The 25,826-nt window shown below is 44.6% G+C and overlaps 1 protein-coding gene across 1 annotated transcript in view; it reads right to left on the bottom strand.

Annotated features, from left to right (window-relative positions):
* Positions 1–25,826, bottom strand: part of Eml6 (EMAP like 6) — a 223,555-nt gene that overhangs the window by 6,030 nt on the left and 191,699 nt on the right. The window contains exons 28-37 of the mRNA XM_090336920.1: positions 18,450–18,528; positions 16,112–16,241; positions 14,852–14,950; positions 13,548–13,721; positions 9,991–10,199; positions 9,191–9,348; positions 8,475–8,589; positions 5,947–6,135; positions 2,724–2,896; positions 2,177–2,339 (exon numbers count right to left, since the gene is read on the bottom strand). Of these exons, the coding sequence (XP_090193046.1) occupies positions 2,177–2,339; positions 2,724–2,896; positions 5,947–6,135; positions 8,475–8,589; positions 9,191–9,348; positions 9,991–10,199; positions 13,548–13,721; positions 14,852–14,950; positions 16,112–16,241; positions 18,450–18,528 (1,489 nt within the window). The remainder of the gene's footprint in view (positions 1–2,176; positions 2,340–2,723; positions 2,897–5,946; positions 6,136–8,474; positions 8,590–9,190; positions 9,349–9,990; positions 10,200–13,547; positions 13,722–14,851; positions 14,951–16,111; positions 16,242–18,449; positions 18,529–25,826) is intronic.

Below are 25,826 nucleotides of genomic sequence, written 5' to 3' on the forward strand. Positions count from 1 at the left end.
TTGCATTGTCAAGTCCCAAGACAGTGGGTCTGGAAGTGTGGCTCCTCATCCATCTCTCGTGGAATGTATTGGAAATACAGAGTGTTGAGCCCTACCTCAGCCACTACACAAACTACGCTGTGAGCATAGGACACAGCAATCTTTGTCTTAACCCAGCTTTCCCAGGGTTCTGATCCCCAGGAATCTCTGCTCTAGGCAAACCAAGAACCTCCAGTGCAGATGGAAGGCAAGTCTTCTCACGAACACCTGTTGCTAACTACAATTTTTAAAATGTCTCCTACCTGACTTTGTTTCCCTAGGGGGTCTTCGAGCATCAGGGCCGTCTGCCTGCAAAAGGCCTCTGCCTGCCTATGGTTCCCTTCTCTCCAGGAGGAACCCCTACCACAGCACTCAAGCTTTTCTGCGACTCATGGAAGTCTTTACCACCCTGGGTTTCATGCTGGGGCTGGGACAGTGCTCCCGCCCCTCTGTCAGCTAACTCACACATCCTACACACCTCAACTTAAATGTCACTTTTGCAGAAAGGAAGCAAGTCTAAATTCAGCTTGTTATATGCTCCTCAGCACCCTGTGCTTTGCCTTTTCAGCCCACAATCACAATCTGTAATTACGTGCATTCTTCGCGATTGTTTAATGTTTTATTTTCTACAACAGAGCAAGCTCCATGAGGAGACAAGGGCTAAGCATATTTTGGTTCATCTAAAAACCTATCTGGCATAGTGTCTGGCTTAGATAATACCTGATCAGTGAATGCACGAGTGAAATTCTTCCTCCCTCCATAGGGACTAGCCAACTCCAAACTCCAAGTTAAGCTGGAGAAATCCTTGTTTTCAGCTGCCTATTCCCAAGGGGGGGGGGTCTTTCCTCACCCCACCCCACTGCTCAACTGTCCTGGAACCCAGTGGTGGGCTCTCTTCCAGGTCCACTGTCTGGAGTCCAGGTCCCAAGGGTGCCCAGAAGAATTGGGAAGAAAAGTAAACGTAAGAAGCACTGTGGCGTGGTGCATGGCACAGAACTCAGAAGCTCTAAAGAGAGGCTGGAATGGTCATGACCTGTTTCTGGCTTTTGTTTTTGCTTTCTTTTTCTTTTTTCTTTGTCATGGGGCTTGAACGCAAAGCCTGGGCACTGTCCCTGAGCCTCTTTGTGCTCAAGCCTAACACTCGAGCCACAGGTCCACTTTCAGTTTTTGAGTGTTTTTTTTGGAGATAAAGAGTTTCACAGGGACTTTTCTGCCTGCGCTGGCTTTGAGCTGTGATCTTCAGATCTCAGCCTCTGGAGTAGCAATGATTGGAGGCATGAACTATTGGCACCTGGCATTGCTGTGTGTGTGTGTGTGTGTGTGTGTGTGTGTGTGTGTGTGTGTGTGTGTGTGTGTGTGTGTGTGTGTGTGTGTGTGTGTGTGTGTGTGTGTGTGTGTGTGTGTGTGTGTGTGTGTGTGTGTGTGTGTGTGTGTGTGTCCTGGGGCTTGAACTCACCACCTGAGTGCTGTCCTTCAGCTTTCTCAAGGTTAGAGCTCTAACACTTGAGCCACAGCACCATTTCTGGCCTTTTCTATGTATGTGGTACTGAGGAATCAAACCCTTGTCTTCGCAAATGCTAGGCAAGCACTCTGCCACTAGGCCAAACTCCCAGCCCCGCTTTTTTTTTTTTTTCAATGAAAAAGTTTTAGTATTATTCCAGATTTGTTGTACAAACTGAGTATTCTATGATGAGTTGAATTTCGGTCTCCAGGCTTAGGAATTTAACAGATGAGATCAGACGTTTTAGAATCCATTGATGTTGTTTTCACCACAGGAGTCTTGTTAAGCATTAAAGTATATGACCAGCAAGCAATGCCTCTATATGCAGCCAGTCAGTACACAATTCATTCTAGCTGTGACAGAGTAAGAGTTGAAATACTTCTTAGTCCCAGTGAACTGGAATTGGTTATCACTTTTGCCCTTGCCATAATGTCAATTTTTGCCAGCATCACAAATTCTGTGGCCAATGTACTTATTTCTACTTCTCAAGATTTTCTAAGCCTTGTTCTATACTTATTAATGTAGGAGAAAAGTAAGTGTACTTGAAGATTTTCTGTGATGAATAAATTAGCACATCGCTAGCACTCAACTAAAATAAAATGATTGTACTGCTGCTATTATTGGTTGCCCCCCAGTATAAATAACTAGAAATCATACCTGAATGTATTTGCTATCTGCAGAAAAATCCATGTGGATGACAAAGCTTGGGATATCTTTGCAGTATCCAATACGGTTTAGACTTGTGCCCTGAGTGAGGTCATAGAAGTCAACTGTGTGCTCAGAAGAACCAACAGCTAAGAATCGGTTGTCTGGGCTGATCCTAGAAAAAGCAGTCCAAGAATATAAGGTCCATGAGAAGCCTGCTTGGGGCTGCCAGGTCCAAAGACCTGTTGTATGCTAGCATGACTCACACGTGAGCTTGTGAGTATGTTGTATGGAGTTCAACAACCTCTCTGGATCAAATCCCTCAAAAGGATATGGTGTGTGCATATGGTATTCTGCAGCATGACATCTTGCAAGTGCTTTATTGCTCATGGACGTTAGCAGAGTCAGATCTGACAATGAACTTGTGAAGCCATGTACCCTTGTGTGGTTATGAAGGCCATCCTGACACAATCATGTTCTTCAATGCACTGTGGACCTGAAAGGGTGCCATGCTTAGGAGAGTGCAGCCTTTCTCTGCTTAGACCCCTTGCATAAGTACCTGATATCTTGGATGGCAGACTTCCGGTCCCGTTTTTTACCCCATACTTTCAAACTGTTCACCAACAAGATGACAAACTCTCCATTCTTCATCCCAATGGCTACCATCTCCCCATCAGGGCTGTAGGCTGCACAGCTGGCTGCATGGCCCAGATTCACCTTGTTTAGCAGTTTCTATATTAATATTAGAAAAAAAAGTCATCTGAAAGCTCAGTGGCATAGCAGGCTGTAACCCTGGCTACTCAGCAGGCTGAGGATCATGGTTTGAAGCCAGTTGAGGCAGGAAAGCTGAAAGGCAAAAAGAGAGCTATGGCTTACATGGTATAGTGCCAGACTTTAACAAAATTAAAAAAATGGGGAGACGCTGCTGCTGCACAATCACAACCTGGAGCATCTGAGGTAATGAATAATAGTTCATCAAGTCTACAATTAAAAATAGCCTCTAACAAAACTACATTGCAAAAAATGTAAGAGTAAAAAAGTTAGGCAGCAGAGCCTGAAGAATTTGTTGTGGAAAAAGTACTGGACTGATGTGTAGTGAACGGGAAGGTGGAATATCTCCTGAAGTGGAAGAGATTTACAGATGCTGATGATACCTGGGAACCTGAAGAAAATTCAGGTTGTCCAGAATTAATTGAAGCATTTCTTAATTCTCAAAAAGCTGGTAAAGAAAAGGATGGCATACAAAGAAAATCTCTATCAGATAGTGAATCTGAGGACAGCAAATCAAAGAAAAAAAGATACTGCTGATAAACCAAGGGGCTTTGCTAGAGGTCTAGATCATGAAGGAATCATTGGTGCCACAGACAGCAGTGGAGAGTTGATGTTTCTCATGAAATGGAAAGATTCAGATGAAGCTAACTTGGTGCTGGCAAAAGAGGCAAATATGAAGTATCCTCAGATTATAATTGCTTGTTATGAAGAGAGACTAACTTGGCATTCTTGTCCAGAAGATGAAGCTCAATAATTGTTTGCATTGTTATATATATATATATTTATACATAGATACAAAATCTGAGTCTTGGTTTTTGAATTAATGGTGTGAAACAACTACATTCTAATGAAAATCAAGTTTGATATGTTGGTTTTGAAAGTAGTATTGGGACTTGTTGAGTTTGTTTTTTTTTTCCTCCTCAATAGTACTGGTTACTTTGAACAAATATAATTAGGCTTCCTGTAGTTGCTTCCTTTATCAGAATAGAATATTTAATAGCATGGTATATTTACTCTGTATTCAGGAAAAGATTATTTTTTTATATATAAGGCAACTTTTTTTGGCCATTACTTAATCAGAACAACATGGCAACAACAACATAGCAGTCTTTAACTGCTACGTCAAAGGACCATCCTGAATTTTTTTTTGTGTGTGTATAAACAAAATACTTACATAGGTAGTTTTTTGTTTCGGAGATTGTGCTTGTTTAGAGGTATTGGGCATCAGACCCAGAGCCTTGCATATGTAGGCAAATGATGTATCACTGTGTTACATCCCTGGCCCTTGTTTTATTTTGTTGTTGTTCAAGACAGGGTCACTAGGCAGCTCAGACTGTCCTGGAACTTACTAGGTAGCCAGGCTAGTCTCAACTTTAGGTCCTCCTGCCTCTGCCATAGATAGCAAATTTAATACATTTGCAAAATGTCTTGAAAGGAAAAGTATCTCTATCAACAGCTTCCCTCACCCAGATGAGACAACTAAGATAAATTTTGATTTCCTTTCATTAAAAGTTTCTGTAATGAGCATTCCTTTACAAAATATTAGAATCTGTATACTAAAAGCTCATAGATCAGGAGCTATCTAAGACTCTGCTCATGGAAATGTAAAATCAACTGGTTAGAGGTTTTGACTATTTAGGACCTACTGGCCTAAATGAGTGGACAAAATTTTATAATTGTTGACCTGCATGCTTTTACTTTACCCTAACTCATTCCTAACATGTAGGCTCAATTTATTTCAGTATTGGGTTACTGGTTCCACAAAAGCCAGAAAAACAACTTTGTAGTAATCAGAATGTTACCCAACTGTATATTGTTTACTTTATTGTAAATAATGGTGAACAGTGGTCAATAAATAGTTTTATATTCCTTTAAAAAAATGAAGATAGTGCCCAGACCCTGAGTTCAAGCCTAAGTACCGGCACACATACAAAAAGTCCCCTGAGCCTTGTCTCCTTGCTGGTCTGTAGGAGAATCCTGCTCCAGGCTCGAGAGGTCAGGTGGCTGCCACAGGCCACTGCCTCTGGCTTCTGGTACACAGCCCTGAGCAGCTGAGTGAGCGGGATATTTGACCAGAACAGCTTGGGGAACAGCACGCTTTAGAAAAGGATTTAGCAAACTTCCTCCTCTGTAAATGGTTAGGCAGTCAGCGTTTTAGACTGTGGGCCACATGGTTTCAGCCCTAACTACTCAACTGTGCTTTGCAGCATGAAAACATAACATGACATGGCTTCCTTGTAGAAACAGGATGCAGGTCAGACCTGGTCCTCAGGGCCATATATTGAACTTCAGCATCCTCTAGCTCAAACCCCAAATCCCCACTCTTACTAGAGATGTGCTGGATTAACTTCTCAGTTTTCTTCTTACAGAGGGTGTGGTAAAAACTAATAATATTATACATAAAGTAAGTGACACACAGCAAGTCTTCAGTGAGGCCTAATGACCATAAAATCTGAAGAGTAATTTAGGAGTACAACAATCACACGAAAGCTTCTGCGTATCTATTTAAAATGATAGAAATGTTTCCTAGTCACTTGGTAATGAAAATGATTTCATTAGAACCTCAGTACTTGCTTTGGACTGGGTAAGGTTTGATGACTTTTCTTCTGGATTATTCTCTGCTGTTTTACATTTTTACCCCAGATGAACTTTAAAATTGTTTTCCCAAGCTCTCAGAGAAATTTTAGAATTTTGACGGGAACTCATTAGCCTTGGTGGGAACATGTGACATCTAAAAACCTCTTTAGTCTTCCCATGTACGGAAGACAAGTTTTGTCTCTATTTTGGGTTTTTTTTTTTTTGTGGAAGCTTTCATGACAAGAGAAACCTCAAACAGATTGTACCTAGGTGATCAAGGTCTATCGATGGATATAGAGCTAAAGCATACTTCAATGGAGTCTGCAATGGCATTTCTTTTATTATTATGCTTTCTGACATGATTGCTGTGGCAGAGCGCCATTCCCTTGGCTCTACTGCTGTGGACATCCGCGCCAGACAGAGCCCACCCTCACCTTGTCAGCCAGGTCCCAGATGCGGGCCGTGCCGTCATTGCTGGCAGAGATGAAGATGTCTTTGGAGGGGTGAGTGGCCAGGCCCCAGATCGCCCCCTCCATGTGCCCGTCAATCAGGATGTTGGAAGCAGCATTTTTTTCTCCAACTTCAATTATTTCTCCATCTTTGGTTCCTACTAAAATTTTTCCCTGTTGTAACCAAAACACGATTAGAAAAGTGGTCCCAGACATGTCAGGTCAGGCACCTAGAGTAGTCACGTTGAGAAGACAGGAGGAAGAGTGGAGGTCACCAGGGGCTGGAGGGAAGCCAAGAAAAGACAACATTCAGGGAGGACAGAATTCATTAGACAAGAGAAGTGGGTGGATGGATGGATGGATGGATGGACTGATGCACAGGGGTGATAGCTATGTGATGACAGTGAGCTTGGTGTCACAGAACGGTATGTTTAAGTGATCGAAACAAAAGCTGGACGTATTGCTAGCTGTAGAATGCCTGTGTAGCAAGTGAGAGGCCCTGCGTTCAAACCCTTGCACTACCAAAGCAAAAAACAACAAAACAAAACAACAAGTGAAAATGGTAAGTGTCATGGTACTATATTTTACAACTATATAAAGATGGATTTCTAAGCGGAGTGTGGAGGCTCACGCCTGTAATCCTAGCTACTCAGGAGGCTGAGATCTGAGGATCAAGGTTCAAAGCCAACCCCGGGCACAAAAGGACCTGAGGCTCTTTATCTCCAATTAACCTCTAGAAAAAAGGAAGTGGGGCTTGGTTCAAGGGTAGGGTGATAGCCTTGAGCTAAAGAGCTCAGGGATAACACTCAGGCATAGGGGTAGGGAAGAGCTCAGGGGACAGTGCTTAGGCAGAGATCAAGCCCCATGACCCACAAAACAAAAACAAAAACAAAAATGGATTTTTAAAAATCACTATTAGAGGCTAGGGCAACAGTGGCTCATGCTGTTGTAAAGTGCGATAAATTTGCATCTTATAACAATGCCTGCAATCTTAGCTAATCAGGGGGCTGATATGAGGATCACAGTTCAAAGCCAGCCTAGGCAGAAAAGTCTATGAGATTCTTATCTCCAATTAGAAGTGGCACTGTAGCTTAAAGTGGTAGAGTGCTAGCCTTGAGTGAAAAAGTTCAGGTACCACGCCCAGGTCCTGAGTTCAAGCCCCGCCCATTCCCCATCACCAATACCACCACCAACAACAAAAATCACTACTAGAAAAACTTGGGACAGTGGCTTTGCTGTGTTGGTTGAAGAAGAGTTGAGAGGTGATTTCTTAACTGAACCGTATATCCATGAGCCAGAAAGGGGAGCACATTTTTGCTTTGTCTTTTTTCTCTGTCAACCACCTTGGGTAGGAACGTGAACAGAGTCCAGCATCAGTCAGGCCCTTGCTAGAACATTCCTCAGAAACTGCATGTTCCCTATAGAGCTATTCCTGGAAAGCTCTAAGTTGTGCCTTCCACTCAACCAGACCTAGTTCCTGGCAATTGCCAGGTTCTGGGCTCAGTTCTTCATCTTCTGTAATCATGCTTCCAGAGGAATCACACTTATTATTTAAGACTAAATTCCCAATTTTGAAATATGTGGACTGCAAATCAACTTTGCTTTTCTTACAGAGAACAACTAGAAAGTAAATTTTTAGGTTGATACCAATTCAAAAACAAACTCAGTATTAACTGGAGATCAAGAGATATGTTTGCAAGTACATCAAATTCCCTATAGGAATTTTTTTTAAAGCAAAGAAAAGAGCTGGGTACTGGTGGTTCAAGCTTGTAACCCTAGCTACTCAGGAGGCTGAGATCTAAGGATCATGGTTTGGCCAAAGAGGTTAAGAAAGTCTATGAGATTTTTATCTCCAATTAACCACCCAAAAGCTAAAAGTGGTGCTGTAAATAGAATAGTAAAGTGCCAGTCTTGAGCAAAATGAAACTCAGGATCAGTGTCCAGGCTCTGAGTTCAAGCAGAGGGACTGGGGGAGGAAAACACAGGTTGAGGCAGTACCCATGAGATTTTGAACTGGCAGCTCAATTGTTTATCCTACTCAGCAGAAGTAAGAGGTGAAAACCAATGACCTTGAAGCCAGTTTGTTGGCCCTTATCCTTCCCTACTGGCTTCATAATCTTAAACATAGCAAATTATTACCAAGCATAGTAAGGCATACCTGTAATCTAAACACTTGAAGAGCTAAGACAGGGGGATCATAAGAAACTAGCAATAATAATAGCAATAATAATAATAGTAATAATAATAATAATAGCAATCATTCCCTGATCTACCAGGTATATGGAAAGGCAGTTCTCACATGCATGCTGGATATAGACAGTTTATAAAACATGTCTGCGAGGCCCACAACCTGCCCTTCTGGGAATCAGTTTACCCAGATCTGTCTGTCTACTTCTGCACTGCAGTAAAATCTGCACATTGGAGGCCAGCTGAGAAGTTAGGAAAGACTCACCAAGACTCCCCTCCCCATCCCTGCCCCCAGCTCAGCGGCTGGGGGAAGAGCAGCTGCTTACCTTGCCTCGGCACACAGAGCGCACACATTCCACCAGCTGCCCTGTCTCCAGCTGGAAGGCCCGGCAGCGCTTCATCTCCTGGTCCCACAGTTTTACAGCCCCTCCTTCCTTGGTCCTAAACAATCAAGCAGACAATATAAAGAAGGACTCAGTCTTGCATCTTTGTCTTAGGACTTTCCCATGAGTCTCCCTCTTCCCTCTCCCAGTCACCAAGGTCATGGACCCTCTAGTGGCTTCCTTTATAGGCCCTGGCAATAAGTCATCACCACCTTTACCTGACTTCCTAAAGTGTCTTCAAATGCCATGATCTTTGGAAGAAAGAATGCAGGCACTATGAAGTTACCAGTCAAGACGTTTTCCTTAGGGCACTATCAGAACACTTCTGTCTTCATGTCATGGTCACCTGTCTTGTCCCTCTGAATTTATTCCCTTTTCCTTCTCCTTCTTCCCTTCCCCCAAAGAGCTACTAAGAGTAGCATTTGGAACAGCAAAGCCACCCTGGGTTATTAAAGAATATCTTTCAAGGGTGTGTGTGTGTGTGTGCTTAACTACAACATCCCTTGGCCTCCATTGGTTTTTCACTTGGGAAGTTTTTGATCCTCTTAGAGAGACAACAGGCCAAAATGCCTGGCACACACAAAAAACAGAAGGCCTAAGTGAGGGGAATGTGTGTCCGTGACTGAGGACGAGTTGTCGGCAGAAGGTCTTTCACTCACGGCCGCTCTTTGCCTCCGGTCACGATGAGGCCGTCTCGGAGGGTGGTGTACATTGTGAACACAGGGCCTGTGTGCGCCTTGGCCACCAGCCGGATGAGGAAGTGGTCCTTCCACACGTACACATCTCCGTTGATGGCACCCGTGAAAGTGAGATTGTTCTGCAAATCAAGGGGCATCTTCAGCAGCAGGAACACACGCCATCAAGAGGACGATTCCCTCCCACACACCGTATTCAAAGTCCCAGCCATGCATCGTCAACTTCATCTGCGCATAAGCAAGTAGTAGAATTTGCAGGAAAACCATGGACAGAGTGAGAGATTGATCACCTGGCTGACATTCACTCTGTTTGGACCTGGTGGGTTTGGCCAATTCATTTCCCCACTGCACACACAGTACAACAGCTCTATCAGGTGACAGCCAGGCACTAGGTGGCTCTGGCCTAGGAAACTTTCCTGAGCCTAGCTGGGAAGTCAATAAATCCATCCTAGGAGAAGTAAGAGCAGACCATGCCCCAAATGTCCCCTTTGGCTGGCCTAAGGTTAGCAACAAGAGGGGGACTTAGGGAACAAGAAAGCTTCTGAGGACAAGCTCTGAGCTCATGGTAGCAGTTGTTTAGTGTGTTCAGGGGCTGCTTAGCCTAAGGCTGTGAGAGGCTTGCAGGCCAAGGTCTGCCTCTGGAGTCACCCAGAGGCAGGGGAGAAATGTAGTATAGAAAGGGAGTGCGCTGTGTTTTCAGCTTCCTGCCCACCCGTGCCCAGGGCTCAGGGCTTCCCTGCGAGGATGCATCTGTTGGCACTTACAGCACCGAAGGCCACAGACAGCATGGTCTGCATCTTGGCAGCCTCCATAGATCCGATAACTCCTTTCTTATAAAGCAGAGCACTGCCTGCCAGCGTCCAGAACTTCATGTGTTTCACCCCAACAGAAACAAACTGGGTGTCTGAGTCCGGACGAAATTCCACCACAAATATGCGCTCCAGGTGACCCCCTCGGCTGGCAACCTTGGCACCTGTGTGGATGACAGCATCCAGTGAGTCTGGTGCTCCTCCTTTGCTGCCTGAGCCAGGGCAGACAACTATGATCCAGGCTGCCCTCATCCCTGCAAGGCTCACACGCACTGTAGTGTGTTACGTGAACATCCGCAACATCCTTTCCCCTCAGACACTACTCCAAGTGTTTCCACAACAGCAGCTGCTGAAACAGAACCCTACCCAGGATCCAGCAAAGAATCGCCCATGAGATACAAGCTTCCAGAACTGAGGAAGAGACAGAATGATTGGGATGGCATACTCAACTCCCAGCCAACCTCAGGAAGCCAAGCCCCTTCCCTGCTGGCAAGACACCTGCCTTCCACTAGATACCTTTCACTTCATTTCTTTCCAAGCTTTTCTGCACTTATTTTCTAAAAAGAAGAAAAAAAAGGCATTCTCCATAACTCCATAATCCTTTTTATTTTGTAGGGTTTAGGGCTAAAACTCCCCCCCACACTTTTTTTGCCAGTCCTGGGCTTGGGCTCAGGGCCTGAGCACTGTCCTTGGACTTTCTCAAGGCTAGCACTCTACCACTTGAGCCTCAGCACCACTTCCGGCTTTTTTCTATGTATGTGGTACCAAGGAATCGAACCCGGGTCTTCATGCATGCTAGGCAAGCACTTTAACCACTAGGCCAAACTCCCAGCCCTCTTTTTTCTTTTTCTTCCTTTTTTTTGGGGGGGGGGGCAGTCCTGGGCTTGAGCTCAGGACCTGAGCACTGTCCTTGGACTTTCTCAAGGCTAGAGCTCTACCACTTGTGCCACAGCATCACTTCTGGCTTTTCTGTGTATGTGGTAACAAGGAATTGAACCCAGGTCTTCAGGCATGCTAGGCAAGCACTCTACCAGTAGGCCAAACTCCCAGCCAAAAATTAAAATAGATGTGAATTACAAAACCAAAAACAGTAGCCAACAAAAAATGCAAAGGGGATCCATTTCACTAGCCATAGGGAAAATGCAAAATAACAACTAGATCCACATTTTTTCCCCTAAGTTATGTGGGTTTTTTTCTTTGTAATCTCATGAATACTTCAAATTGTAGAGATACCTGAATCCCTGTTTACATTGGCTTCTAGTCTTCTCAGAGCAAATGAAGTATTTAATAATTGTTTTTTATTTATTTATTTATTGGTGATGGGGCTTGAACTCTGGGCCTGGGTGCTGTCTCTGACCTTTACAGCTCAAGGCTAGTGCTCTGCCACTTGGAGTCACAGTACCATTTCCAGTTTTCTGGTGGTTACATTGGAGATAAGAGTCTCATGGACTTTTGTGCCCAGGATGGCTTTGAACCATAATCCTCACATTTCAGTCTTCTGAGTGGCTTGAACTCTGGGCCTTGGCGCTGTCCCTAAGCTCTTCAGCTCAAGGCTACTGCTCTACCCCTTGAGCCACAACACTACTTCCAGTTTTCTGGTGGTTAATTGGAGATAAGAGTCTCATGGACTTTAGTGCCCAGGCGTGAGCCAACATGCCTGGCTTTTATTTATTTATTTATTTTTTTTGGTAATCCTGGAGCTTGAACTCAAGGGCTGGGCACTGTCTTTGAGTTTTCTTAAGGCTAGCACTCTACCACTTAAGCCACAGCACCATTTCCGGCTTTTCCTGTGTATGTGGTACCGAGGAATCAAATGCAGGGCTTTGTGCATGTTAGGCAAGCTCTGCCACTAGGCCACACTCCTGGCCCTTGTTTTATTTTTTCTATTATTATTTATTTTTATTTTTATTTTTTGCCAGTCCTGGGCTTAAGCTCAGGGCCTGAGGACTGTCCTTGGATTTTTCTCAAGGTTAGAACTCTACCACTTGAGCCTCAGCACCACTTCTGGCTTTTTCTAAGTATGTGGTACCAAGGAATCGAACCCGGGTCTTCGTGCATGCTAGGCAAGCACTCTACCACTAGGCCAAACTCCCGGCCCCCCTTGTTTTATTTTTATACCCACATTTCCCCAAATGTTCAGATTTTCTGTAGTGATAACAAGAATGTATATAAATGATTCCAAACATATTGCTTATCTGAAAGCAGAACTTGAAGTGAAGGGAAATGCACATGAGAGAAGAAAAAGAGATACCATATCCAGTGAACTGGGAAGAGGTATGGTGGGTGGCATGCTATTCCACGGTACCTCTGGCTCAGAATCCTTTTTACAGACTGGTACCCACTAAGAAAAAGAGAGAACTCATCAAAGAGCAGACTTCTTTGTTCCTGAGAGCTTGTCTAAAGGATCCTCCACTCCTCACTTGGGAGATGAGAAGGGATTCAGGATGAGCAAGAGTCTGGGACAGCACAAGAGCAGGTGTTTCTAGAGGGATAGGTGGCCCTAAGGACAGGGAACCTGAACTTTCAAAGACAAGCATGTGTGAAAAGCCATAAGATCATTACCCTCTCAGGGTTTGACAGCGCTTCATAAAAAAGAGCTCCTAGCTTCCTCCTGATAGGATGTAATAAATGAGTCTAATCCTAACATCTGCCAGCTTCCCTCAACTGGGGCTCAGAAAAGGTCGGAACTTGCTTTCTAATGTGCCCATCTCTTTCTATCCCACTCCCCTCCCCCTCCATGGAAAGATGAGGAGACAATGGGACTCCAGAGCCCTGGATTGGATAAGTGCCCCCCACCCCCGCTTGCCTGCTCAGCGTGTCCTAGATACCAGCTGCACAGACATAGACCTCATTAATGTCCTCACTAATTGGATCTGCTTTTGCTAAAGCAGCACCTGACCTCAGGATATACTCAGAAAACTGCACATTTTTACTTGGAAGATGGCAATAAATTTAGTGGCATCTGGTGTACATGTATGAGAGTGTGTGTGTGTGTGTGTGTGTGTGTGTGTGTGTGTGTGTGTGTATACAAGCATGGGTGTTCATTTCCTGTGTTTTGGTGGGGAGGATGAGAAAGAAATCCATTAAATATAAATCTTGGCTAGAAGATTAATGTCCATTTGAAACAAGTTAAAACATATAACTATTGTAAAAACGTTGATTTGCTCTGGAAAAGGTGGTGGAGGTCTACAGTGACAGGGAGCCACGGGTTCCAGGACCACCAGGAAGTTCAGGCAGGATGTTGGTGAAGATGGATGATGCCTCTGTGCAGAGAACTACTCCCATCAGTACTTTCCCCAAGAACCTCACGATGCTTCCTGAGCTCCTGGCCAACACTGGCCTGGCGAGGGCTGAGGGGTGCAGGGGCATTGGAAGCTCTTCCAAGAAGTGTCTGCTGCTGGCAGGCAGGAGGACCCATGGTGGGCTTTGAATGAGGCAGCTCTGGGTTCCTTCCCAGCCCACAACACAGACAAGCCCTGTTGAGGTAACACACACGAAGTCTCACGCTTTACCTTCCTGCCACCGCCAGACAGTGATGGTATGCTCGGGGTCCACTCCCACCGACACCAGGAGCTTTCCAGTCGCACTAAAGTTGATGTAATTCACGCCCTTGGAGTGGAAGCACCGCAGCATGGAGAGGGTGTGCTTCGTCATGGCGTCCCAGATGTGGATGGAAGGCGTTGTTCCTGAGTGTGGAGGCATGACAAAATTGGTGGAGTAAGGTAATGCTTACGTAGCTTTAAAAGCCCTCCCTTGGACAAGGGTTCAGGATGTGTTACAGTTACTAGGCATAAGAAATTTTTTTTTTTTCTTTTGCCAGTTCTGTGGCTTGAACTCTGGGCCTGAGCACTGTCCTTGGGCTTTCTCAAGGCTAGAGCTCTACCACTTGAGTCACAGCACCATTTCCAGCTTTTTCTCCGTATATAGTACCGAGGAATTGAACCCAGGTCTTTGTGCATGCTAGGCAAGCACTCTACCACGAGGCCAAACTCCCGGCCCAGCATAAGAGATTTCTAATGTGACCTGGCCAGACAAAAGCTCTGGGAGTCTTGTGTTCAAGGCAGAGCCCTCTGTAGCACTTCCATCCCTCACACACTCAGGAAGGGGTTTCTACTGGGAAACTGGTGAGGTCAGTGATTTGTATCAGCAATGTTGCAGGCAGATACAATCAGCAAGCATGATGCTCTGACATGAGTTTGCTGTGCAGATGGGAACTACTCACAAATGGAACAGCCTTACCTGGGGTTTCTGCGCTATCACCTGCATTGAGTGGGCAATGGCAATGAGGAAGCAGCAAGGGAAAACAATAGCTATGGTAAGTCACGTCTTTTAAGTGTAAAGCACTCAACACCAGTATCAGAAAGCTCCAAAATAAATTTTAAAAATGGATATGGGATCAATGAAAACAAGCAGGAAGATACTTTGGTACAAACAGCCTGGAAATGACAAAGTAAAACCAAACAAGCAAGCAAACTTCTCACAAATGGGTGTGGGTTCATATTTGTTGTTGGCAGTTTCCTAGGGCACAGAAGGGCCAGACACACATATTGCAATCTAAATCGGCAAGCTTGAAGACCAGGTGGGTTCAAAAATTATTCTCACAAATCCACAGAAATGAGGCTCTGGTCTACTTCTGCATTCCTAAGAAGCACCATCACTGTATGGACCAGCTTAAGTACATTTAAGGTTCAAGAAATCAAAGCAACACCAATAAGCAAGGATGGATGTCAGTGACCCATTTCCTCTCCTGGGATTTTCTAATAAGCCAGTGGTACCACTCCGCTCAGAGGGTCTCAGCCGCCGGGAGGTCTCCTACCTATCTGGCTGGTGGCCACCACATTTCTGTACTTGGGGTGCTGGTTCACAGTGAGGCAGAGGATGTCATCTGTATGCTCCAGGTAGAAGCTCTGGCTGCCTAGGAGAGAGGTTACAGGAAAAGTGAATGGCAAAGTTCAAAGACTTTTCAGGAAAACCTCACAGACTCACACAAAAGACTGTAAAAAGTGGGAGCTGACAGGTCCTAATTTTCACTTTCAGAATTGTCCTGAGAAATGTGGGCAACTTTTTAAAATTCATACATTCTGTTCTAGATCCAAGGGAAGAGCTGATCTTTATCTCCCATACCCAAGCTCCACCCCAACTAGACCACTCTGTGGGTCTAGTGCATTGTCCAAGTGCAAAGGCTTCCAGAAAGAAACACAGCAATGTTTAAGAATTCTTCCTTCCCAAAGCACAGGACTGACAACTTCTTGGAGTCTACTTCTGTGTAGAGCACAAGCCTGGAGGTAACATTTTATTGAGCAGAATGGAAACCCTTGCTCTCATAAAAGGGGAGTCCCTTTAACTTGCCAACTACCAAGTCATGTGGGTGTCTGAATGGCACAGGTCATGGCTTTAACTCCCAAAGCCCTAAGCTGATATATGCCACAGCAAGTTGAAGAAAGACGAAAGATACTTTTTATTTCTACTGCAAATGGGCTTGCTGACTTCCCAAGTAGCCACTTCAATAACGTGTGTGTGTGTGTGTGTGTGTGTGTGTGTGTGTGTGTGTGTGTGTACATGTGTGCTGACAGGGCTTGAACTCAGAACCTGGGTGCTATCCCTTAGCCTTTTTTTTTTCTTTCAAATTTTGCTTTCTTTTCTTTTTCCCCTTAGCTTTTTCATCCAAGGGCGATACTGTACCACTTGAGTCACAGCTCTGCATTAAATCCATTCAAACCCATGCAACCACTTTAAACCCATTCAAAGGCTCAAGAATGAAGAAGCAAACACAGGCATTGCTATCCAAGCAACACATGGCTACTAGCATGACACTGTGCATCTAGAAAATGGGAAAAAATGGACAGACCCCAATGCATGCCAGTGATAGATAAGCTCCATCCAAAGTCACATCACAATGACACAGAACAGGAAAAAAAAAAAAAAAACAGAAGAGTTTGCACAACCAAAAGGTCTATTCTGAGGCATGAAGCAAAGGAGATCAAGTGCTTCAAAGCAAAGAAGAGGCAGGTGATTGAGTGGGTAAGGGTGGATGTCTGATAGCTGAAGTTTTGACAAGCTCCTTGCGGCTAGCTACCTGTGGAGAGGTTCTGGACGATGCCAGCCGCTGCTGTGTGGAAGATAATGTCAGCGCCGTCGTTAAGGTAGTGCAGGTTGTTGCGACAGTCAAATCCTCTGTAGCCAAACACATGGTCGAGAGCCAGCTCCTACATGGGCACACACAGAAGAGAGCCAGCCTTCAAGGAAGGAAGAGCAGAGGGCAAGCCCACGCTGCATGAGCAACCACCAATGGTGAAGGAACACGGTGGCCAGGACACAGATGCTGGGGAAAAAAACAACCACCAAGCACAGCCTTTTCTTGACTTCCCTGAAATGCAGAACAACAGTCCTAAATAAGCCAGCTTTCCTTCTGCTCCCTTAAGCGAGTCAGTCTCTAGGTTTGCCAACCCCCAAATGTAAACTAGAAGCTTCATCTCCGTGCCTTCACAGGTACTCCTTAGATTGGCTCAGTGGTGGTTCAGAGACTTTCTCTGGCCAACCCACAGGACTGGCAGGGCAGGATTCTGGGCAAGTGCCATGCCTGCTCTGTTGGTTGGTGTTCACCCTACAAAGTTCCTGCAGATTTGCAGAGAAAAATCTTCAGCAAGTAGATCCTGTTCTGGGTTGATGTATTTCTCTTCTTCCTGACTTCAATGACAAAGAGCAGGGCTTGATTCACTTCAGCCGTCAATTCCATTCAACAGACATGTTCTGGGCACCAACTCTGTACCTGGCCCTGTGCTGGCAGGTGATACAATATGAACAAGATGCCAGGCCCCTCTCTCTACTTTTCCTGATTCTATCCAGAGCCTGCCAATTGCAAACAGCAGGTTAATTCTTCTAAGATACTATGATACCTCTTTCCTTAAAAGCATTCCCTGTCTTTCACTGTCTTTGAGATAAAGCTCAAACATGGATAAATTGACTACTTATCTACTTAGTCCATCTATCATAAGCTTTCCTCACTTTCCGTGTTTGCTTTTTTAAAGTACCCACTTGTCTGGAAAGCCCTTCTCAGTTTCTATACACTATTCCCAATGTGTTTCCTGGAAACAGTGTTTACTATGTGACTCTGCTCCTAGACACGAAGGACAAGTGACCTAAGCCAGGCCAATCAGATAGTCTCCCAGGAACTTAGAACAAGGAACTAGTAGGCCCAATTGAAGTGCTGGGGATCACCTGCAGGGGTTATGTGCAGGCATACTGTTCCAAGAAGCCTTAGGAAGAAACATCAGGTAAACACAGGCCTTGTTGAGCAGAGGGGTGGTGCCCTCTGGGCTTATGATAACTTTTTATCTCCTGGATTGTGTTTTTTCTGAAACTTCGATGCCCTCCTGATCTGTGCTATGTTGTATAGTAAATCATCCTCTCAGTAGATTTCCCCTTTCTGACAAAACAAAGAGATTGATGCTAGCTTTTTCTGGCATCAGTGAGATTACAGTCTAGTAAGGGAGACAAGTACAAGAGGTGATGACAAGTGTGAGGAGTGTGTGTACATAGGAGAGAGTGTTTAGGAAAGATTACCCAGAGAAGGATCTGTGAAGTATGGCAACCAGAGCACAGAAAGGCCTCTTAAAAAGCAGAAGGAATTAAATCATAGAGACTTGAAAGTTTCCAGCAAACTCAGAGGACATTAAGTGGTAAAGCTGGAGTTGGGCTTTGAGACTGGAGATTGGGGTTGCAGGAGAATCACAGGCAATGAGCTTAGAAGATGGCTCTGGGTAAGGTTTTGCAGTCATTAACTTGAATCCCAATGTGGGACTCAGTCTCAATGGGATTCAAGTTCATGTGGGAATCTACTGGATTTTACAACTGTCAGGAAGCATGAAAGATTTCTATTTTGAAAACTTAACTCTGGGAATGGGGTCGGGTCTGTAAACATGGCAGGTTTACTGACATAAACCAGGAGTGAGGTCTTCAGGACTGAGTTCAGATCTTCTCTGCTCCCTGTACTAGAAACCACGCCCATGGGTCTAACATGTGCTTAACCTCCCAGCCCACCTTCCCTTGCACCAACCATGCCCACCTCCCACTCGAGGACATCAGGCAAAATATCCCGAGAAGTATGCAGGATAGCCCTTGGCACATCAACTCTCCTCTCCCCTCCTCTCTCTTCTTTCTTGTCCATGAAAGGCATAATGAGTACCTAAAGTGGTAGGAGGGTTGAAGGACTCGGGGAAGAGGAGAGTGGCTCGGTAGATATAATTCTTGCCCTGGAGACATTGCCACCCAGAATGGAAGGGAATAAAAGAGAGCCAGTGGATGCATTTGAGTTCAATTTTCATGGCATTTGTGGGACAGGCAGATGGAGAAGCCACATGAACAAGGCAGCCTTGGAACATTAGATTGCAGTCACAATGCTGTCTCCTCCTTACCTCAACTAGTTTCTTCTTCTTGGTGATATTGTTCTTCTGGAGTTTCTCAGGCTGGGGAGCTGCTCGGCTAACAGGTGGTCTGCAACAGAGAGAACCAGAGGGAACACAGCATTGGATGAAAGACCCCAGGCTACTTTCCCTGGAACCAGTTGAGGCCGGCTGAAGATTCTCACCCTTCTGTCCCCCTCAAAAGACCCTCAACTGGGGTGTGCTCAATGCTGCCCTCTCTCCAAGAAAAAAGCAGATTCTGACAGGACTGTGGTAGGCCCAGGTTCCTCATGTCTAAGGCACTTAGGCAATGTCCCTTTCCCGTGCCCCCTGGGAGCCAGGAAAAACTGTGCAGAGAGGGCTTGCTTTGTGGAAAAGGACCCACTTGTGAATGGGAAGGAACAAGCTGTACTTTCTAAATTTACTGGCATTTTCTCTTTGTGTCTTTTTCTTTTTTGACAGGGACACGCCGATGTTTCTCAGAAGCACTGTGGTCAGAGATCACACAGTGGTGTGAACCAGCATACAAGCTGGGCTTTGGAACAGCCCATGGTGGTCTGACCACACAAGGGCAAGAAGGAAGAAAGGGGATGGAGGGACATATTCTCCTCTGCCCTGATCCTCCCGGTTCAGGTGTGTTAGCCACTATCATCATCTCAAAGGTTGATTTCCTCTTCTCAGATTTGCGGACTGGGGCCTCCAAACTCAATTAAGAATTGTATAAGGGTGGATTGGGCTTCCCTATAAACAGTCTGATTCTTGGTGGTATTGCACTCCCTAAAACCAGATTTCTCCAAGTTTCAGAACACAGAATGAGTGCAGGGAGACACATAGCAGCTCCCAGTCCATGTTCCAAAACCACTACTAATCATTGTGGGGAACTTGAAGAGAAAGAATTACCTTGATCCCCTTGGAAGCAGCAAACAAAGCCAAGTGAGAAACTTAGTACAGTTTAGAGCAGTGTTAGTAACCACCTCAGTCATGCACAAGCAGTTTCCAAGAGAACAGACATTCCTGCGTGGCACAAACCATGCTTCCCCAGCATGCCAGCAAAGAACTAAAACAGAAATGAAAGAGTGCACCAAGTCTACAAATTCCAAAAGCTCATACCCTGTGGTGTCGGGGCAAACTCTGCACTAAGTGCCTACAGACAGGAAGAGAAAAGGAAGCCGGTGAACGCTTCCCCTCGTTCTTGGGCCTACACACTCTGCACCCTGGGACCTTGCTTCTTTTAGAGTATCTGGAGAGAAACTTGTCAGGAAAACAATGACATCCTCCTGGATGTGGGCAGGGAGGGCAGTTGTACACAATGGGTGCTTTGTTCCCAAATTAAGTTCAATTCATAATTTAACCTAATTATTTCCCAGCTTTTCTCAGTAGGTCAGCTTGCCTGCTGAATGGCTTGTGGGGCTGGGGGAGGGAAACAAAGCACCTTTATTTTTTCTGAAAGTCTTCAATCAAAACATATTATGTAATCATAAGTGATAATTGGACCAAATGGTATTGTAATTCCTGGTGAAGGATGGGAGAGAGAGCACAGAGCGCTCTCTGCCTAATCACACCCCCAGCTGACATCATCACCGCCCAATTGAGCACAGTCTCCAGGCTGGGGCATGTTAGTCCTCACAATAAAGGCATTTCCTGCACATTAATTATCGTTTCCCAGGACATCTGCTCTTTCTTCTGTTTTAGTGGGACTTTCCAATGAAATCCATGGGTTTCTTCTTTTACCTAAGATGTGGGAGTGTATGATAAAAGCGAGCCAGGGGCTGCAATGAGAGCGAGAATCTGCTGGAACTACGGCATGGCTCAGAAGGCATGGCTTGAGACTGAACACAGGGCTTCGTTCCAGGGTCCATACAAGTTGTATAATACATAGCATATTATACAGTGTAGATCAAGTATGCATACAAGCACAAACACTATATCTTTATATATATACACACAAGATTGTATATATACACATACAAAAGCAATCCAATGCTTTTTTTTTCATCTTGATTTCTCTGTTTAAAAAAAAGCTACAAAGTAAAGCCATCTCAGGATGCTTCTTTTTTTTTTTTTTTAAATTTCACAAGCATATGTTTATAGCTTGATTGCTTTAAAACTGAAGATGAGGGAAGCAAGGGGAAGGAACTTGTATCGTGGTGAATTCAGCAGGTTTTAAGTATTGGCCCTTCAAGTTTGTGGATTCTGCATGAACCCTTAGTCTGGGTGTTCACCCAACACCTGTGCTCTTCCAGAGTGCTGCAGATACTTACTTGACAATTCCCTGCCTCCAAAGGAAAGCAAGTTAAAACACAATACAAGTATTAAAGGCTTCTTTCCAAGCATCTATAAACAGAGTTTGTAATATCAGATGTGGGAGGGACTGCCAAAAATTTCCAACAAAGCCAACACAGGAAGTTTAGCATTCTTCAGCAAATCTGAATCCTTCCAGATTTAATTTCCATTGGAAATGTGACTTGCAAAAGCCCTGCTGCAGTGGGCAAGAGTGGAGCGTGTATTGGGTTTTTTAGTCCACCAAATACTACATAGAGAACTGGCCTTGACGGCCAGGAAGACCCTACAAGAGACCCCCAAAGAGGTTAAGAGCTGGGAGGGTGAGGGGCTGGCTTGTAGTTGGGAGAAGTAGAGACATCAAAGGAAATGGGGCTTTGCAGTAATTTCGGGGGAACAAGGAGGAGAGCTAGCAATGGGCAGGAAACATAAGTAGGAAGCTTGCACGAGCAAACACGTGGATAACCCTGAGAGGGCAAAGCACGAAGGCCTGAGCTGCAGAGGAGCAAAGAGAAGCTCAGCCAAGGCAGTGAGTGAAGGCAGGAAACCCACGGAGAGATCTTGAGACTGAAATGTGTGGCTCGTTGACTAAAGAGGCAGTGCAGTGCTTAGCGCCCCAAGGCTGGAGGTGCTGTACAGATGCCTTTAGTGGCTCCTACTCTGTGGCATATTCTGTGGGGTAGGCAGGCCAAGGCCATGGGAAAGTCAGCCCTGGCTGCAAACACAGTGCACACCAGTGAGGCTGCTGAAGAGAAAGCTTAGACTCACCTGAGTGGAGTGTTGTCCTGACACAGTCTTACCCTGTGAAGGCTGCCAAGGGTAGAGAATGTCTTAGTAGTATTTCCTCCTTGTTTGACCCCCTCCCCAGGTGTGAACTGGCAGAGCAGGGGAAGGTGAAAAGCACACACTAACCAGCTCCAGTCAGGAGTCCAGAACTCAGGCACTTAAAGTTTCAGCAATAACTATGTCACAACTCATGATGAGCTGAGGTCAGAGCCAAATGGGGTGGTGAGAGCAGGTGAGAAAGGAAGTTTTCCTAAGCAGATTTTGTGAAGAGGGAGTGTAGGAATAGAAAAAGTCAGCTCCAATTAGCTACAAAATGCAAATTTAAAGTTGTTTCATGTTCAAAGTGTTCTTGGAGGAACTAGAACTGCTTAGATTCCAAAATAAAATGCTTCAAGAGGGCAGGCGCTGGTGGCTCACCTCAAGAGATTGAGAACTGAGGTTCATAATTCAAAACTAGCCAGTGCAGGAAAGTCTGGGAAATTTATATCTCCAACTAATCACACACACACAAAAAAAGCCAGAAGTAGAGCTGTAGCTCAAGTGGTAGAGTGCAAGGCCTGAGCAAAAAAAGCTCAGAGACAGCACCCAGGCCCTGAGTTCAAGCCCAAAGACTAGCACCAAAACCAAAACAAACAAAAAAACTGCTCCTCGAGTTGTCTTGGGAAATTGAGCTAACTTTAGATCATAGCCTTAGTGGGGAACTACTACATAAGCTGAACTCCATTTTAGAATTGCTTCCCAAGATTAGTTCATGGATCAACTCCTGTGACTCAATAAGTCCACTCCCCTTTCACCACACACACAAAAAGGAAGCACATTTCAATCAGACTTTCAAATTCTGAGAGGGTGAGGAAGAGGACAAGGAAGAGGTACAGGGATTCAAAATTCATCCAGTGAAGTAAGATAAATCCAGGTTTGGGAATAATCTACAAGGTCACAAGGACTTCATTAGTTAAAAAAAAAGGAGGGGGGCAGGAATTGGATTCTGTTCTGTGTGTTCCTGTGTTTTCCAGATCCATCTATGGATCTTCTCAGTGGTAAGTAGAGCGGATAGAAAAATGTTAGGCAGGGTAATTACAGGATGTTCTGAAAAAGCCCACCATCTTGAAAATGCTCTTGACTAAAGGCATTAACAAAGCCTTACAAAATGGATGTAAGCCAGATATTGGTGCCTCATGCCCATAGTCCTATCTATTCAGGAAGCTGAGATCTGAGGATTGCAGTTCAAAGCCAGTGGAGGAAGCAAAGTGTGAGACTCTTATCTCCAACTGAGCATCAAAAAACTCAGTGGGAATTACTAATATGGAAGCAAAAGATCCCAGTTCAAGCCCTAGGACCAACCAACCCAGCCCCCCCACCCCTCCACACACAAATGGGGCTTATAATTGGCCATTTTATGTGAACAGAAAAGTATTTGGATGAAAGAGTAAAGTTTTGTTGTTGTTTGTTTGTTTTTGTGCCAGTCCTGGGGCTTGAACTCAGGGCCTGAGCACTGTCCTTGGGCTTTCTCCAGACTAGCGCTCTGCCACTTGAGCCACAGCAACCACTTCCGGCTTTTCTATGTATGTGGTACCAAGGAATTGAGCTTAGGTTTTCGTGCAATGCCAGGCAAGCACTCTCTCTACCACTAGGCCAAACACCCTGCCCCAAAAGTAAGGTTTTAAAAGATGGAATAGGAGCTGGGCGCAGTGGGTCACGCCTATAATCATAGCTACTCAGGATGCTGAGATCTGAGGATCAAGGTTCAAAGCCAGCCCTGACACAAAAGGATCTGAGACTCTTATCTCCAATTAACTTCAAGAAAATGGGAAGTGGGGGTTGGCTCAAGGGCAGGGTGGTAGCCTTGAGCTGAAGAGCTCAGGGACAATGCCCAGGCCGAGTGCAAGCCCCATGACCCACCAAAAAAAAAGAAAGAAAAAAAAAAAGGAATGGAATGAACTAAGTCAAGTTAGAGAAATATTGAGGAAGCCATTGCAATAATCCAAAGGATAACAGAGAAGACCGTGACTGGAGCAGTGGTGGTTACTGGCTTTGGGGGATGAAGTCGGAGAGGTATCCAAGTGCAACACGAATGTTCTGGCCTGGATATCTGAGCAAATAGTGATAGCATTGATGGAGACAGGAGAAAAGAGTTCATGAGGGAAGATGACTTCTGCACTGGCAAGTCAAGCTTCTGGATATTAGCTAGAAGTTTAGTTGAGAGGTGAGAGTCAGAGATACAACCCTGGAAATCACAAGCTGACCAACAGGACAAATGTGTTTTATCAGGGTGAGAAAAAGAGTAAAAAGACAAAGCAGATAAAGGTGAAATCCTGAGGATCAACAGCATGTGAGCAGCTGAGAAGAAAGTAGAAAGGCCAAGCAAGGTTGTTTCCAAGGGTCAATGAGATAAGATGGACACTGGGATTATCTGCATCTCAGACTGTTGAGCTTCATTTATTGAGCTTCCAGATTCATTCACATGTTCTCGTTTATCAAGTAGATGAATCAGAGAACACATATAACTACACTAGTAGTTATAGTAGACTATGTGGCTGCTAGGCATGTGAACTGGAGAACTCCTATTTAAGACTTTGTATAATTGTAAAGCACATAGGTTTTGAAGACCTACTAATATGTATAGTAAAAACACATATATTTTCCTGATGAAGTAACATCGTGCAACATAGCCTAGGATGGCACTGAACTCACAATCCTCTTGGCCTTAGCTTCTCAAGTATAGGACTACAAATGTGTGCCTATAGGTCTGGCTACAAAGGATACAAAATGATTCCTTCTTCCCTTGATTATAGTTTGAAGTGTTTTAATGTATTCTTAAAATATATTCCTAAAATTAATTTCATTATTTCTTAACCTTGTAAATTCAGCTTCTAGAAAAATCATGTACATACATATGTATATATTATTGAAATACTATTTCCTAAGGGTAACATTATAATCTGAAGTAGAACATAGGCTAGAAAAGGGCTGACACTAGCAGCTCCAGATTTTGTGGACTCTGGCCACATTTTCTTTTTTTTTTTTTTTTTTTTTTGCCAGTCCTGGGCTTGGGCTCAGGGCCTAAGTACTGTCTTTGGGTTTTCTCAAGGCTAGAGCTCTACCACTTGAGCCATAGTACCACTTCTGGCTTTTTTCTATGTATGTGGTACTGAAGAATCGAACCCGGGTCTTTGTGCATGCTAGGCAAGCACTCTACCACTAGGCCAAACTCTCGGCCCCTCTGGCCACATTTTCACATACTGAATTCTGGCAGCCTTCTGGGAATGATTACAGGACTAAAACAACATTTAAACAAATTAAGAATAATTACAATGCAATTATTACCACAGTGTGACGTCTTCCATGTTTATGAAGCAGTTAAAGGTCAGCCTTTCACACTCTCCTGCTTGAGTCAAATGGAACACAGCCTTAAATGTTCTTGCCTACATACACATAAGCTAAGGCTCTTGCCTGTTGGACCTCATATTTTATATCAATAACATCTATCAATAACAGATTTAATTATGAGTGTGTATATATATATATGTATATATATATATATAAAGGTTTCATGGTTTTATTTCCACATGAGCTTATAAAGTACTTGGGGTATATTCATCTTCATGAACCCTGTCCATTGGGTCTCTGTCCATCATACTGTATTGCACAATACAAATCCAGAGGAAAACAAGTTCTTCCTTTAAGCCAGATGGTGATAGGGGAGCTGATAGAATCAGTCAAAAAGTCTCCACATCAGCAGAATGGAAAGGACAGAAAACAAATGAAAGGGATAAGGGTAAAAGAAAGGCTCTAGGAAACCTAGATGAGAAGAAAAGGGAGGGGAGAGAAGGGATATCTGATTAAGCCAGACAGTGATAGGGGAGCTGATAGAAACAGTCAGAAAGTCTCCACATCAGCAGAATGGAAGGGACAGAAAACAAATGAGAGGCTTTGGGAAACTTAGATGAGAAGAAAAGGGAAGGGAGAGAAGGGATTATCACTCCACTTTTTCCTGAAGGGATCTGGGTAGGCTGGGAAAGACTAGAACGTGCTTATTGGCAAAGTGCATGGCTCCTGGTGTGGAGCAGTGACACAGGAAGAGGCGAAGGGACACAACTGGACAGAAGGAGGGGGTCCAAACACCACTCTGAGCCCAGGCTTGAACTCACCTGGTCTGCAAGGAGAAGAAAGGAAGTGAATGGTTTACATAGGTGGAGTCTGGGATGTAAAATTCCAAATGTCAAGACAAAGAATATGTCCAAAGGCTTCTGTTTTAGTAAGGAAGGATGGAAGAAAAGCTATCTGCCAAGAGGCAGCGTAGAAAGTTAAGAAGTGCAAAAATCT

Source organism: Megascapheus bottae, chromosome 7, assembly GCF_031878675.1.
Source record: "Megascapheus bottae isolate mThoBot1 chromosome 7, mThoBot2.hap1, whole genome shotgun sequence".
Taxonomy (NCBI): Eukaryota; Metazoa; Chordata; class Mammalia; order Rodentia; family Geomyidae; genus Megascapheus; species Megascapheus bottae.